We start from the raw sequence: 17,698 nt of genomic DNA, 5'->3' as shown, positions 1-17,698 counted from the left end.
AAAACACAGGGTGAAACTTGCTACCCTTCCTTTAGCAGTGTTGTTCTCCATTGCTATCTGTCAACAGCCTAATCCCAAAACATTTTCTTCATAACAACATCCAGTTTAAGACTTAAATGAAGAATAATTTTTTTAAGAACTCTAAAATTAAAGGAGGAATTGGTTTGTCTCAGAGGAATCTGATATGTGTACCTTCTAGCCTTAGAAACAGGAAAGGTACCACTTTTGTACAGACAGAACTGAATACTTTACGTGAAATTGCAAGTAATTTCTTCTTCCAACAAAAAGTTATTTTATAAATTTCAAACTTCAGACTCCTGCCCAGAACACAAAGTAAAATCTGATTTTATTTTCTGATGAAGAATGGATTTAAACTTATTTTTAAAAGCCATGAAATGGTACTGGTAATTCCATGACACTGGCTAATGACAATCTTGATTCCACTGACCAAAGAGACAAAGATGTCTTATTATCAACACTTGTAGATCAAGAGCATTTCCTATATGGCATAAAATCAATTGACAGCAGCTGATTTTATACCACACCTTGCTTGTGCTAGTGAACTCTGATGTATCCTAGGTAATATTAAATTTGTGAATGTAGTAGAATTACCTGCAGTGAAAAGGAAGTAACTTGGAAGTCACAAAAAGTCATAGCCTAAACATGCTGTTTCTGAACTGCTTTTCACATGTATGCTCTCAAATCACCCTCTAAACCTAATATTGTAAATAAACTCATTCTTATCATCCATTGGCACATTAATATGCAATGTAAGTTTTGAGAGATTTCTTGGATACATTTGCATATAGGGGATTTGATTTTTTCAACAGCAAGATGAAGAGACAGGAGATGTAAAAATACTTAAGCTAATACCAATACAACTCCAGGTGCTAGACTGACTGAGGTGACCCAAGTACTAACTTGGTAAAATTTCAACAGCAAGAAGAGAAGGCCCCTGTACTGATAAAGCCAACACTGTCATACTTTAAATCTATCTCTCAATATACACTGAAATACAGCAGGCATTTCAGATACATCAGAGTCTCTCCAAGATTCTTTTCCAGTACATTTACCTCTGGCAAGCCCTCCCCTTCCCCCAACACACAAAAATCCATTACTAAAGGGTCTAATCTCAGCTATCAGCACAGAGTGCCTTTTATGGAGCCATTAAACCATTTCTCTTGTTTACAGTGCCTGAAGAAAGATGTGAATTATGTCTGTGACAAAGCAGGCGATAACATTTCTAAACTGCTATCAAAATGCAAACTGAAATACACTTAAGGACAGGGACCCTAATTCGTGTTTTTGCAATTTTCCTCACTCGCTATAACTTAACAGCACTCACCTGATGATTCAAACAAATTATTTATGCTGTAAGTACAACAGGTAGTCATTAATAAGAAAAAAAAATCTACTTTCAAATGAACAAATTATTGAACGGTTCATCAAGGATTGTAAAATGCTAGTTTTCCTCTTTGGTGATAGCAATGACCCAGGTGCTCTTATCAGTAGACATTTTTAAAAAATCCAAACACAACATTGTGGGTTCATATGAGGCCTTAAATGCTCTATTTTTGCAAGAGTTACTTAACGTTCGATCCATACGTTCAGTATAGGTATTTGCATATCTGATGCCATGAGCTATAAAACTAAATTTCTAGATAACCTTCTAGTTGGAAATGCCAGGCTTTATATGTATTTTCTGAAGAGGTTTCAAAAATGTGCATTTAATTTATGAAACAACAGCCTTCTGCATTTATTGATTATTTATTTCCAGATCATTATGATTTGAGCTTTAGACCTTTGTAGGAAGCTGCACTCTGAATTTCAACAACCATTTAACAGGTATCTGATCAAAGACATCTAGATGCTAAAGCGGTCCTCTTTCCATTCCATTCCACTATATATTACTATGAGAAATTTTACTGGTAACTTTGGGATGCTCAGGAGAAATTAGCAAAGGCAGGTATTCAACACAGCTGACCATTCGTTCATACTCCAGAGGTTATTGCTGCTGCAGCTGAATGTGGCATGCAGCCTAGTTTACTAACAAAAACTGAAATAAAAACATCAAGTTGGAGAAGTAATAGATGAAGAGAGATAGCAGGATGGAAAGACAGTAAAGCTGGTAACCAAGTCTTTTCAGCTAAACTTTTCCCAATGATTTTGAATTACAATCCTACACATACAGATGACTGCAACAGCTGAAGACAGAAGCATAGATGCTGCAGGCATAGACAGGATCTGCAATTGTTTTCACCCTAGTCGATCTCTTGTCTAGATAACAGGAAAAAACCTTTTGTTTCTGACCACTACAACAGCTGCAAAAATGAGCAACACTTGAAGACTGCGGACTGATTTAAAAGTGGCTGAACAGATTACATCTACACAGACTCCACCAAGTTCTTCAACCATTTGATCTATCAAAGTCAACTCTATCAGATCTTAGCTGAGCTCCAGTCAACTGGATTTCATTTAGGTCCTGCTCTCTGCCAGATATCAGAAGAAGCTGGTGACAAACTGGATATCTGACACACAGATATGTATCATCACTGTGGTTTCAGAGACTATCCTGGCAGTTTATATAAAAACTGAACATAGACAAGAGACCTGAGCTTTCACTGTCATTTCTGTCAAGTACCATTCTGAAGAAGTGCATGATCTTGATATTATTCTCCATTTTATGTTTGCATCTAGAAAACTAGAACTCCTTTAAGATGCAGAATTCAGCCCTAAGGACAACTGGTCTCTATCTAGACTCACCAAATGGTGACTATCCACCTGAAACAGTCTGTATGTGTGTGTTTGGATATGTGTGTGTGTGCACACATAGAGTCAAATGAAAGTAAGCATACTGAATGTCCAAGCATGCCTCTGCAATGACACATTACATTGGTGAAAATATGTGTAATACAGTAGTAAAGGGCAGAAAGCTTTTTCCTCTTCCAGTGAATATGTACAACTGGGGAGAAAATGGGGAAGCATCATGCAGAAGAAAGGAACAACACATAAATGTGTGAAAATGCATGCAATAAAAAGCTAGTTCTTTCTAGCAGACTGACTCTAAGTCCACAGAAGGAAATCTCAGGATAGCTCTGCCACTCCTTGTGTCAGTGCTCTTTCCCAGAAAGCAGAACTTCATGACTGGGCAGTACTTGGCAAACCTGCTATATATGATTCCATCAATTCAGTCTTTGCCTTGGCTTCAGATCAGATCCTTCCAGCCCCTACCAGCTCAATAGATAGAAACAGCATGGGACCTCATTTTTTGGAAGCTAGTTCTGAACGATGAGCCCAAGCACCAGCTTTCAAAGCCAACTGGCAAGAATAGAATACGTGGGCACGATGGATCTATTTGAGAACCTTGTTTAACAAAAAGAAAATACCAGCTTTGAAGTAATCTGTCACCTTTACTGGAAAATATGCAACTACAAATGCACTTTAATAACATTTAGAACTCGTGCTGCAAAATAAAGCAAATTGCTTATTTTCTCTTCCAGACTAAAGCATACAATTCTGTGCATGTCAATTAAAGGTCTACTTGAATACTTCATCACACAAATGCTACATAACAGTACAGTCTTTACAATCCTCAGAGGGTGGGGAGGCATAGGAGGCGGGGGGTGAATAAGGCAGTCCAAAATTGTGGGATTTTGTACTCAAAGTCTACATGGACTGTTCTCAGATGACATGTCATGAGAATTAAAAAAATTGATTCTGAATTTGAATTAGGAAAAAGTAGCAAGCAGGTGAAAATGAACTGCAGCAAAAGGCTGGAATTTATTATTGTTTACTACCACAGAGTTTCAAGATGGAAAATAACAGCACATTTTCCTACAGTTGATATTAGGAAATTCTGGACCTTAATATCTACAGTAATGCATCCGCCTTAACAAGCATTGTTTGTTAAAATAACTGTCTCTTGCTTTGGAGCAAGAGATGTTTTTTTCTTTCCTATTTTTTTAAGCATTACGGATTAATGACTAAAAGACAAAAAAAAGGATTAATGGAAATCAGTTTTAAATTAATTGAATCACCTGTTCATCTCTATATTATGTTAATTGTGTATGTCCACCATAATTTTTCCCTGTCTTTACTATGATCTGGCGTTAACAAAAAGCCTTTGAGAACAGCAGCTGAGGCCAAAAAAAGGTTGAAGTAGAAAACAGAGAAGGGTTCACATCACTATCCATAAAGCAGGTTTATATAAGGGCATTTGTACAGGTATATGCCATTTCCCTAAAGGACAGCTTATTTGACTCCTAAACATGATGTTCCTGCTCCTGTTCAGCAAAGAAATTCTTATAAATGCTTCTTTATAAAAGAAAATAAATGCCACTCTTTAAATGAACTGTGTTTTTCTAAAGCTTGCGTGCTAAGACACTAAAAGATTTTGCCAATATAGCTATTTCTGGGCAGCTAACCCAAGACTCCCCTGCCATGACAGATGCAGCCTCCCTGAGAGGTGGAGGGGTTCCCAGTTAGTGTGGGAGAGGAAGCACAATATTAGAGGTTGCACCCATACAGCTTAATAATTGGTTCACTGCTATAAATCTCCTTTTTAGTCAAGATATCCCTCATTTGCTTGTCTGTGCAGTTGCAATTTCTGAAATGCTCATTAAAGTTACTGAGGGTACACCTGCAGCTTTCTAACACTGGGAAGTGCTGAAGGCACCACTGAGATAATTCAGATATTTGTAGCCACTTGGCTTCTCATTTAAAAAGACCATGCCGGTTGAAAATTGAAGTCTACAAGTACATTCAGTAGAGCAAAAATTAAAAAGCCTGCTCAAAAGGGTAAACCACCTGACTGGGGAGTGGGGGGAGTAACTTCCAGTAAATACCAATAAAAGATAACCTATTAAGTAAACCCAAAGATAGAGCAATTCCAAGGCAAACTTTTCTAGAGGCTGCTAGTTAACACCTAGTTAGGACACTGCAGGTCCTTTGGCCTAAACTGACACTACTAACTGGCTGAACTGCCATATGAAATTAGAACACTGTCTCTACTCTGGTACCCCCAAGCGAAAAAACATCTGGGCACTATTTTGGTTAGTTGATCCCTCTTCACCTTCACCCCAAAAGATTTCCACTTGCCAAATAACAATTGTCTAGAAGGTATTTTCATACAGCAAGAGCTGCAGTTACCGACAGTTTCTCAGCCTCCAAGAGCAGCAATCTCACAGAAATGCTGTCACAGGCACTGTTTTATTCCAATTTATGTCCCCTTCCTGTAGTGCTCTCCTTCCTTTCCAGACAGTTACCTGTCCGGCTGTAGGAGACTCACAGCTGCAGGCAGTCGAGTGGAAAGTGCTTCCAGGGGGTCTCTGCCTCCCAGCAAGTACCTCCAGGGCAAAAGTGAACCTGCTGACAAATACCACGGACACTGGATAACTCTGAGAAGAATACAAGGAAATTTGCAGAACAGTGGTGGGAGGGAGAAAGGGAGGATTAAGCTAGGAGGAGTGAACTGGCTCACTTTGATGTCTGAGGGGAGTAGGTGAGGCAGGACGAAGAGCTCTCCCTCTCCCCCTGCCCCCAAAATAAACAGCGGCTTAGTGCTCTCTGGAGCAGGAAGCGGTAACCTAATAAAATTAAACCAGCTGAGTTCTGTAGCAATTGAACTAAAACACGTGGATAGCTGAAGATGATTACAGGGAGGGAAGAAAAAAAAAATATCTAAAGCATTTTTAATCCCTCTATACTGGATCTGCAACCTCCAGGACCCCACAGAGAAACAGGGCTGCTCTTCACCTGCATTAGCTTTCCCTGTTAAAATCCTGAGAGGAAATCAGGGGCATTTGTTTCTACTATTACTGATAATGTATCTGGCTCCAAAGGCTCCCAGGCAGGGTGCAAGGAGAGGCAATCCACCTTTAGAGCTTCTGCTAAAGAGCAAGGTCTTAATGTAAGAACAAGCCTCGGAGAAAACTTAAATTGTATTCCTACCTGGGAATTATCAATAAAGTTAAATGCAAAGAGAAGAGCTGGCCACTAAATCAGGGTCTGTGTGCTTTTCTGAGGACAGGATTTCCATTTGCAGCAATTTCCAAAATTTAATTTAAATTCTAAGAGGTAATGGCTAAGCACTATGTAACTTCCATTACTAAAATATCCAATAATATCCCATCATTTTGCACACACATACATACACACTTTCCACTTCAGGTAAATCTGCAGTTTGAGGGTTTGGGGTCTGGATTTTAATAGGTTTTGTAAAATCGGAATTATGAAGAGAACTTTGGAAATTATAACAAGTATTTTTGCTAGAAGTAACAATAAACTTTAAAATAAGCCATTTTGTATTCCTTCTATTTATTGTTTTAAAGGTATCGTCAACTTGATATTTAGGGAACATGCCCACAGCAGAAAACAAACAGGAACTGATTCTGCCTCATTTCCCCCTCTTATGGAAAAGTTTCAAGTTACATCAATCTAATTATTATCTTTTTATTGTTCTTTTCTGATGTATTCACACAAAGAGCTAACAGCCAGCTATAGATGAGAAGGTTACTGATCTTATACTTGCAGCTGGACAAAATGTGAATGAAACTGGATTTAATCACTGGTTCTGCCATAACCCAAACGACTGGTGTCAGAAGGTGAAGTCTAGTTTGCAGTAGCTCAGTCTTAAAAGCTCAGTATGCATCCCTATAAAAATAGGAATATACTCATAATAAAAGAGCATCATAATAAAAAATTATCCTTAAGGATAATCATGCCTGTCTGTCAGTTTGCTACTCAAGAATATGCAAAAGCATAGAAGCTAATAAATAATGAAATGTACTACACACTGAGCGCTCTCTAGCATGAATTAAACAACCAATTCAAAAGATTATTTACAATTTGTTTTTATTCTAGCAACTCTCAATGACAGCAAGTAAAAGGACCGAAATTGCATTTTGAGATGATTTTTAATTTTATTTTGCCTTTAACAATAAAAATATGTATACATTCAAAAAACAAGTATAAACTAACTCAGCATAGCTAATGGGATGTTTGTTTACATCTTGCGAAGAGAGAAACTGTCACCACTCTAAATACATGTGTCCTTCATGCTTCAATGTTCAATTTTCACAAATGCTCACCAGTAAGGCAACTCTGACACACCTAGTTTACAGATCATTAAAGCAAGGCTGAAATCCTTGCAAAAAACCACCGCAAAAACTGCAGTCTCCACTGGAAAAGGTGTGGGCCATTGAAATAAGTCAACAGTAAAATTCAGCTCACAACTTTTATCACTGATTCAACAGGGAAACAAAGAAGCCATTGTCAGAAGTGGTTAGTCTGGGAACATAAAGTCAGGACTTATTTAAGTAGGCCGATTTTCAAAGACTCTTAGCAAAGTGCTCTTTCTGGAGCCGGTGGAATTCTGACCACCTGCAACCAGGTGCTGGTTCTCAACACGGATATTTAAGGCTTCTGCTGCTACTTGAAGCATTCTTACTGTATATGAGACTTGCAGCTGAATGTACATTACCAATAAACATGCTCCACAGCACATGTTTTCTGAAGCCAAGCGTTCCTGAAGTTTTATGATTATTTTACATGTGCATACAATCAGTAAGACTGACAATTACATGGTGGGTATATTTTCTATATGCATATGTATATATGGAGATATATATGTGTGTGTGTATATATATATATATATATATACAGAATATGTATATATACACACTGAGTATACACTGCGTACACAGACTTGTATTAAACCAGTTCCCAAATCTAATCCCACATCCTTGAAACTCTTTGTCTTTACTGAATATCGACACTTTAAAAAGTCCCTGTTGTCTCCACTTCCCTTAGTGCTTTGGTCATGAGAAATTTTATTAACAGATGGTTAATAAGGAAACATTGCATTCAGTTTCAGCATGAAGACAGAGTATTAAAAAAGAATTAAACTGTTTATCTTTTTTAGGTATACATTAGAAGCAGAAAGGAAACAACATCTGAGCAAGAAGGATCAAATTAGGAAGACTGGGAATTGTTTTTGCACACACAATTTTTCAAATGTACTTAATGACAACTCATAATATATAAATTTAAAGACAAAAACCTGGCCAGTCAGTAACCTTCCTCTTCAGTGACTGCAGGACTCCGCAGTAAATGTCATTGCTAAAAAATATTTCACTACATTAACTTACTGGCAACCACACTTGCTGAATAAGTTCATAAACAGCCACAGGAAAAAAAGACAACCAGAAATAAAGCTGCTAATGATTCACTCTTTTCTAGCACGCATAATCCTCAGCTTATAGAATAAATAGATACGTAAGAATATATTCTTTACCAAGACAGTTCACTTCGCTATTTACCTCATCAAGGTCAAACTATAATCCAGGAACAGGGAAGAGTAATGTATTGAAGACAAGGAGAAATGAAGAATAATTGAAAGGAAAAAAGAGTCCCTCGTTATGGAAAAGACGAGCACATGCCCTGAAAAAGTAATCAGTTTTCCATTTATCAGTTTAAACTAGGTTTAGATCATCCCTAGAAAAAACACTGATGAATTCTAAAACTTAAAAAATTAGCAATCATTTGTGCATATTTATCGGATTATAAAAGGCTTCACTGTGATTACTTCCTAGTACTGAAACGCACATGACCAAATCAAAACGACTTAACACCTGAAACAAGGACTATTTTTCCTCTATGCTTACAGAGGACAGCGATATTGGTCCTACTGGACAGGAATGTGTCACAGACTCCTCAAAGCTTAACTGATGTTTACAGGACTATCACTCTCTCCTCTTTTTTTTACCTGCTATACCCCTTGAAAACTTCATGGCACTCCATGGGAGAGCCTGATGTCTATCTTCAGTTGCTGAGGCAGCAAGCAGAAGACAAAAAAATTATACAGACTAAAAACATTTGAACTAAAGAAACATATATAATAAATAGAAATGGATGGACTCAACTTGCAGACTGCCTAATTTTACATCATTCCAGAGCTCATGGATTTTCAAATCATTATTTAGACTACTACTGAAATTCAAAACGCATTTTGCAAAAACACTGCATGGAAAGGAGTTCTAGGAGAATAACAGTTTTGTGTCAAAACAAACACCCTACAGTCTGCCTTATTTGGTTTCCATGTGACAATACAGCTGAAAGAAGTTTCTGCATACTTTAGCACAACTGGAACTGAAAAGATCTAATACATACACATACTTCTGATGAAATTAACTGAACAACTACCTGTTTAAAAACTAAGTAACTGCAGTGTTAAGAAAATACTGTGACTAAAAGCTACAATGTGAGGATCACCGGTATTTCCACGGATGGGACCATCACAGAAGGAAGGAGGGGAGGCTTCCTCAGAGAGGAAATAGAAGGCTTTTTTAAAACTGAAAATTCAACATTTTGAATAAAATATGTTTAATGTTTTTGTTTTTATGTAAGCAGACCTTAAGAAGTGATCTGACAGCCTTAAGAAATTACCATTTGAAAGAAAAAAGTCTACATGCTTCATCTTTGATCTAGGAGAGAGATTTATCACAGGACAGGATGACTGAAGTTTATTCATTAGCTGATAACCTCCACATGCAATCCAAACCTTTAATCTGCAATAAAAAAGCAGCAAACCAGGATGGGGCTCTGTGGAAACTAAGTCAGCTTAGCTGAGCAAGGACACGCTGATGGAAGGCCATAGGGGAGACAGGGGGAAAAAAACCCACAAGCCAGATTGCTGGCGACCATCAGGTTCACAGTGGTCCTGTACAGTTAAATGATGTCTGCATAAGGTGTCTGCTGTGTCTGCTGTTTCTGTGGATGCCCAGAGATACCCTTCCATAGGCAATAAAACTCACATGCATGCTGGGCACTATGAAAGAAAGCTTTCACACTTTAAAAGTTTTAAAAATCAGAAGTTATGTACTTGATGGGGTCTTCTAATTTGATTCACTGTGCTATTGCCACCACCAGTATTTACAAAATCGCTGAGACACTACCACTATTACAATCCAGGACAAAGGAGAACCTGAAGTCCTTCCACCTTCAAAGCTGGAAATACAAGCAGAAACGCAAATAAACAGAAACTGCTTATTAAAATCACAAAAAACCATGAATTCTCTACTGTTAAGATCAGAAGTCCGAGGCATTACAACCAACACTCTGCCTCTTGGTAAAACTTTTCCAATAATTAAATCTTGCAATTATGGAAAAAGACGCGACTATAGCAGATGTAAATATTTCCAAAAATACTCTAGAGGAAGAAGGAGGAAAAAAAAATCCATATTAACACAGGCTAATGCCCAGCAATGAACCACAAAATGAGCCCACAAAGTTCTCTAAAAAGACAACAATTCGTAATTTCTTTTGAATGTGAATTAGAAAAACAAAAAAGAGAGAGAGAGAGAGAAAAGAAAGTTAACAGCTGGTAACAGTTTCGGTCCTGCTTTAAACAAAGGAAGCAAGTGCTCAGTGACACAATGAAAGAAGGGAGGCTATCTAAGGCAACTACGGAGAGAGATAAGGTGGTCAGCATCGACTCCTCAGTCTGACCTCTCCAGCTCTTACAACAGCAATTGCACCGGACTGTCTTTGTAAAATGCTTTTGAGATCTCTAGATAAGTGATCATTAAGAAAGCTGTGTATCTCACAGCACAGTGATACATGCATTTCTGTACCTACTTCAAACCAGAAACAAAGATGTTAAGCAACATGCCCAAGGTCATGCAAAGCTAAAGGCAGGAACGAACCACAAAACCCCGACTCTCACAGCCCTTAAGAAAGAATCCATCACAGTCGGGCATGCACTAAAATAAATAACTAAATCTCTCTGTATTTGACAACATCTGACCTATGGAAGGAAGTAGTTTCAAGACAAGTGGCAAGAAACAAAACACAGCTGCAGCAGAGAGCCCTACCAGGGAACAGCGCAGCACCAAGAATAAGTAACAACACCTAGTAGGATATTTGTCGGACTGCCTGCTGCAGCACCACACTTGCAGAGCTACACTCAAAGAAAAGGTGATTGCAGACACAGAGACTCTAAAAAAGGCAAAATTTAGGGGGAGGGGGAACCAAAACCAAAAAACCACAAAAAAAAAAAAAAACAACCATAAAAAGACCCCAAAAAAACTAACCTGAAAACACACTAGTGTGTGCAACTCGTCACACACACACAACCAAAATGCTACCAACTGCAATTTCTAGGACATTGTGCACTACCAAGACATAACTACCAGCTGCCTATGTAGTGAATCATCACGTTAAAAAATGTCATTTTTTTTGGTCCACTAAAATTTTCTCTGGGAGCTGCAAAATTAAACTATTCTGCATCAAAACCAAAAACAAATCCCTTAAATAGATCTCCTTTTGACTTCAGTAGGCCTGTCAGAACTTATAGTATTCTGGTGTTTTCTACTTAGTTTTAATTATGTGGGCTTTTTCCTCCAAAATATGTAATATTAAGTGAAAATTAACCTCTATCAATTGCTCATCAGCTCTTGCTATACTAAAGCAAACAGGAAATGCTCTTCTAGGTCTGAAATTCATCTTTGAAATTTAAATCACAGAAAGAAAGAGAAAGAAAGTAAAACAAACATAGCATTTTTCACCTGGTAGTGCGAAAAAAAAAATCATTATTTTGCATGCTGCAAACATATAAGTAAATATTAAAGCTTTTCCTCATTTAAAGTGCGTTTGGAATATCCTACACCATTAGTTAAAATGACAGAAGAATACAGCTACCTGAAGCCTGTGTAAAGAATCTCTTTAACAGGCTTTTAAAGATTGCAAGCCAGAGCATCTAAAAAGCACATCCCTGAATAATTTAAGGCTCCTGGCATCTACACTGAAAGCACTCCTTTGCTAAAACTGGAGGAACAAAAAAGAGGTAAGAGAAAGAATAAAGGTCATGAAAGATCAGCGACAAAATAACTACTAAAAAAGTATTTTTCCTATCTTAAAGTTTAATCAGACATGGAGGAGCACGGATTTTACAGCCAGCTCTTCCCATTTACTGTCAACAGCTGCAGTCTAACACTAACATTTACCCCTGGGCAGTGTTAAGGCTGTGATGATCTGGAAAACAACACAGGAATAAAATGAAAGAGAAGAAAACTGATCAAGAAGATGAAGTACAAGACAAATCTTCATTAACAGAAATCTAGTAACAAACAAAAAGCCAAAACCAAGAGTTTTTCATTATTTTTAAATATGCAACTGACATTTCAGGGCAAAAGAAGAAAAAGAAAAAAGAAAACTCTAAAAAAATAGATTAGTCAAAAACATATTATAAAAACAAAACAAAACGTGATTATGCTATGAAGACACAAGGCAATATGGTTTGGTGTGGGGTAATCCCCATTTATAACCAATTCTACATAGGTCAAATTACAGTTCAGGGTATTGTTGACAATACCAAGTTTTCTTTGCCAACTACATCCTTTAAACATCAGCAAATCCTACCTACTTCCTCTTGTGTCTGTCACAGAAACCATCCAAATAATGGGAGCAAGCAATCTTCACCTCAACAGCTATTGACTTCAAGCAAACTGAACACTTTATTCATTTTTACTCCTGGAGTGGAAAGTCCTTGCTGTTCTACAGTATCTGAAAGCCTCGCCACTGATTACAAGCAGTTCAGGATCTGGCTCCTCCTCAGTATATGAAAATGGACTTGAAACAATAGGAAACCTTATCTGAGGAAGTTAACACAGGTCACCCTTCTCCACATGTGAATACTGACTTTATACTGACAGAAGAACAGCTTAATTAAGTTTTATGAATTAGATAAGAATTTGGAAAAAAGAGTCATATACAGAACTCTGATTGAAAAAAAAGAAAAAGCATTCACCTTTTTAGGGGAAAAATATTTTGCATCTTTTCTTTACACAACTTCCCATGTAATTGTTTTAAAGAAGAGTCATTAGGAAGTCACTTGAATATTCAGCAAACAGGTGAGCTGAACTGAAGAAGCAGATTCAGAATAAGGCAAAACCAACCTGCCTAACACAGAACTTTTAAGTAAATGCCTGTAAAAGTGATTCCTCACTCTTTTTGTGGACTTTATTTTGTATGAGAATGGGAATGAAAAAGTAAGAAAATTACACTAATATGCAACTCAATATTTTCCTAGTGCAACTTCAAAAAACAACAACAAAAAAAATCTTTTTCTTATACATTTTTCTCCCTCAGAACTCAAGAAGTTGAGTTCTTGCAGAAAGCAGAAGGTTACAAGAAACACTAAACTGTGTTGTGTTTTTCAAATTTTATCCGAACAAGGCAGTTGTTTTCTACTCTACATTCCACTCACTCTAAGCAAAACTACAAAAAGGTACTTTGTGATAGGTATGCAAAGATAAAAAAATATTTAATAAAAAGGTAAGAGAAGATGGGGCTTTGATGACAAAAAAGGAAGGTTTGAAAGTGCAGACATTTCTAAGATTCTTATGGTAGGAAGGACCCCTTTCCAGAAGACATAAAGGAGTAATAAAATAAATTCTACCTTAAACAGGTAAACTGAAGCTTAAAGCATTAAGGGGAAGCTTGACATGCCGGATCCTTAGCTAATAGAAATATGCGTAATTCCAATAACGTCAATAATACCACATGAAGTTATGCTAGCTGTTGATCTCACTCATAATATCTAAAGCCTACACCTAACTATAAATACACATATTATGTTTGCTTTTTGAAAATGGATTGAAGTTTAATAGCAACTCATAATTGAAATATTCATGGTCCCAAGCTAGCTTTGAAGTTAAATCCCTGAGTGGATAAAGTGGACTGTATATCTAATCTAAACTAAATGTTTCCCTTAGTTACTAATACCAGTGCAGTTTCACTAGTTATAAGCATTATTACAGAAAAAAATGCAAAACCCACAGCACTTTAAGGGGCATTTAATCCTGCTCAGTGGTAGGACACAGCACATGATCTTGGCATGTTCCTCTGCTACCTTCCACATCTTGCTCCAAGAGCTGACCTCTTCAAATCACCAAGCTGGTAATTTCTAGGCAAGAAAGGTTTAACCACAGCTTTCCAGTACTGCTACTGCTACCAAAGTTTCTTAAGTCTCCTTTTAATGTCATGAGTTTCAGTTTAACACCGCAGATCTGCCTCAGCTTTAAAGCCCATTTCTCAAGCAACGAATCCTGAAATAAAATGTCATTAATTTTTGCACCTGGACTGCAGATTGTAACTGTTTCACTGGAGGACTGCAGTTTTCTTTACGTACTCTGCACATCAACCACACCCCTCTACCTATATCCAGCTCCATAAATAAAACTTCTGCAATGAACCACAGTTTAGTTGCCTTTGAACTACAGTGGCTGTGACCTCCTTCACTGGTTTACACTTCTATCCTTCACCATTTTTGGCTCAATTAAATGCATTAAACACTAAATCCATGAAAGCTTGTCCATCCTCTCCCATGTATAAAATAAAAATAAATTAAAAAAAAAAAAACCAAAACCAAAGTGCTCCTGCCAGACTGCTGCCAGTAACGGGGCAAGTACCGTGCAGAGGTATGGATTATATATAGTAAGTCATTATAATGGAGTTTGAAGGCAGGTTTGGATCCTAAAGAAAACGGTCACAATTGTGCTACTTCTGCAGCAGTAATTTCCCCATGGCTTTGGCTATGTTGATCTCTGTTCCCGTTTTGCAGAGCCCACAGCTACATACCTTATAACCAAGTATACGTCTGAAACTCCATAACCTTTGCCAGAGTAGCTCACCAGGAAGCTCTCCTGACCTTTACTTAAGATAAAGAAACCAACTGAAACGAAGAAATAAATGTTCCTTTGATAATACTGTGTAAGCTGTGGCTAAGGAACTTTGAAATACAACAGCATTAATAAAATAACCATATTAGGAGTATTTCTTTATCACCAAAAGCAGTGACCAGCTTCAATGGGGCTTTTCTTTCACAGCTCACAAAGTATTTTCCAAGAATCATTGACTTGTTGTATAACGATAATTGTGGGTTAATAGAAGCCCCAACTGAACTTTGTACTGTTACACAAAGGATACATGCATGAATGACTATATTTGGGCACAATTCCCTATGGAAAATAACGTATCCAATTTTCAATTTATAGATTGTTTTGGCTTTCACATTATAATTTTTTTTAAAGTCTTTTAAGAGAGAGGTAGGGAAAAAATCTGTTATAAGGGCAACTTTATAAGTTGAAAAGTGACTATGATTTTTGGTTGGTTTATGAACATGAACTTTGAGGGAAAAATAAAAATAAATTGTTGTTGCATGGGAATACTATCCTGCACAGCAACAATTCCAGGGGATGAAAAAAAAAGTGTGGGGTTTTTTTCCTCACAAAATGCTGTTATGAATACTCTCAATAAATTCTTCCTAGAACAATTCCTAAATAACTGGAAAAATAATCTAAAAGATTTATAGGAAAACTGAATTTGTTTTTTGGGTTAAAGACTATTTTAATGCAATTCTTCCTAATCTCTCTAATATTAATCTTAATGTTTCAGTACATGAATGCTGTATTTAACAGCTATCTGGTTTAGTGAACTGCAGTAATTCACTCCGATAGGATAAATTATTTAAGTTATCTAGCAAAATGGAAAAGCTCCCATGCGCTCTGCTACAATCAGCAGACACTGTTTAGAAGAGACTTCTGATGATGAAGTCTTGCCATGAGGAATAAAAATGCATAAAGGTGCTCCAAGAAGTCTATGACCTTGTCAGATGTTTCTCATGCTATGTCCTTGTAACCACCGAAAACCGCAGAACCAAAGGTACAGCAAAGGGGAGCCAGTGCTTAACAGAACAGTAGCATTTTAGCAGGTGAAAGCAAGACTCGAGTGGCATAGGCTGATAAAAATAGGTTTAGGTCCTTGTTAAGTAGAGTAGAAAACAAAGCAAAACATTCAGCTTAATGTAACTCCTGCTTCCTCTCATTAATTCAAAGGGAAATTTTGTCTGAGCAACAAAATGCCACATGCGAAGACAACTGAAAAATGCTTCAGCAGTGGCTGTATTTGATTGATTATGTAGAGAACTGTATTTATTTGTTGATATACAAAACGTGTTGAGCAGCCTGATTGCTGCTCCGCAGAGTTGCCTCCTATGTCCCACGGTATCTGATCTGTACCGGCTCAGAATGCTCCTCTGCTCACCCTACGGACAAACAAACTCCTTCCACCTCCACAACCTGAGTTTTTCCATGCTTCCCTGGGGCTCAGGGTGGGAATGATAGGAGAGGGCCCCCTGCTAAAGGTTATACTTTCAGCCCAAATAACTTCTTTTGGCTGCACATCAAAATGCCACTTGCTTTATCTACTCATCACACTGATGTCACCAACCAGCAAAAGGACTGCAGATGACACAATAAATAACAAATATGAAGACCCAAACATAAATATACAAATACACATTTTTAAGAAAGCGATGAATCGTACTATACTTACAACTTTCAGCCTGATAGTCTGGCACAAACTGCTCATCATTGTCAGGTACCTGAGCTGAAGAAAGGAAAACAAAAAAACAAACAAACAAACAAACAAAAAACAAGAATTAAAAGAAGCCGTTATAGCATAAATAAAGACTTGTGCTTAATTCAAAGCACTGCCAAGTTTAAAACTAGGATTTTTTTTTCCTTGTTGAGTATGAAAATCAGGCAAGAGCATCATTTTAATATCTGATAAACCCTGGGGTGAAGCTGTGCGGTGCAGTCTGAGTCCACAGCAGCCCTGGCACAGAGCAATGGGAATGGGCTGACTTGCCCTGCCTCACTCCCCGCACCAGGGTCTGGACCTACCATGCCACAGGTAAAACTCATCAGTGCTCAGTTTCAAAATATCTGAACATAAAAACAAATCCTAGTGATTAACACTTATGCTTCTTTAACCCCAAACTACCACACCTTCGGTTTACTTAAATGTGATTCCAATTGCTTGTGGTAGTCAGCCAACACAGTAGGGATTTTCTGTTATTGTTTCAAACATTCAAAAAGAACTATTTTACCAGACCACAGAATTCCTGGTTCAATGACACCATTTCAGACATAAAAAAAAAATATTTACTTAAAGCAAAAATCATCATTAATATCCATTCATCTTATGTAGGATCATTGTTGCTTTTAAGAAACTTTCATCACAAACCAGAACTATAAAATACAATAATTTCATGCTCTGCCAATGGATAATTTTGCTCCTGTGGTACCCCAGTTCCTTTTCACTGTATATCTAAGACATTAACCATCTCTCAAACGGTGTTGTAAAATCATTTAAACCATTTAAGCTGAAATACCACTGAATGTATATTACAGATGAATGCATTCAAGTAACTGCAGAAAATTACACTGAGAAACGGCATCCTCGGAGCAAGACTGCTTCTGCGTACATCCCAAGAGAGATCCAGCTTATCATCTCAACTTTGTCATCGTTTCCTCAACATACACACTAACAGGAATCACTACAGCAAAGCTGCATAAAATTATCTGTTTAAAAATACTTTAATTTACACAGTTCTTGTCTGAAGATAAGCAAATAATTCACATGATCTTCATTAAAAGTTAACATCTGCCATGATGTGGTTACCCAATGAGACTTGAGAGGTAAATGCTGCTTATATAATCATTTATCAAAACTGTGACTATCAAATTATTAAACACATAAAGTGATAAAATGTAACTTTCATGTCCCTCAGAGCATTTTCTAGTTTAGAAAGCACATACTCCCCATCATATATGTACAACAGTTATAATTTGTTTGA

General features: G+C 37.2%; 1 protein-coding gene across 4 annotated transcripts in view; it reads right to left on the bottom strand.

Moving 5' to 3' along the window:
* ETV1 (ETS variant transcription factor 1) overlaps positions 1-17,698 on the bottom strand; it is a 65,763-nt gene that overhangs the window by 36,050 nt on the left and 12,015 nt on the right. For all 4 annotated transcript variants that reach the window (XM_027723221.2, XM_027723219.2, XM_027723220.2 and 1 more), the window contains one exon: positions 16,393-16,446. In XM_027723221.2, the coding sequence (XP_027579022.1) occupies positions 16,393-16,446 (54 nt within the window). The remainder of the gene's footprint in view (positions 1-16,392; positions 16,447-17,698) is intronic.

This window comes from Pipra filicauda, unplaced genomic scaffold, assembly GCF_003945595.2.
Source record: "Pipra filicauda isolate LSUMZ 115617 unplaced genomic scaffold, ASM394559v2 scaffold66_size7647185_pilon, whole genome shotgun sequence".
NCBI lineage: Eukaryota > Metazoa > Chordata > Aves > Passeriformes > Pipridae > Pipra > Pipra filicauda.
Note: the sequence above shows the minus strand (reverse complement) of the source record. Positions and strands in the feature narration are given on the sequence as shown.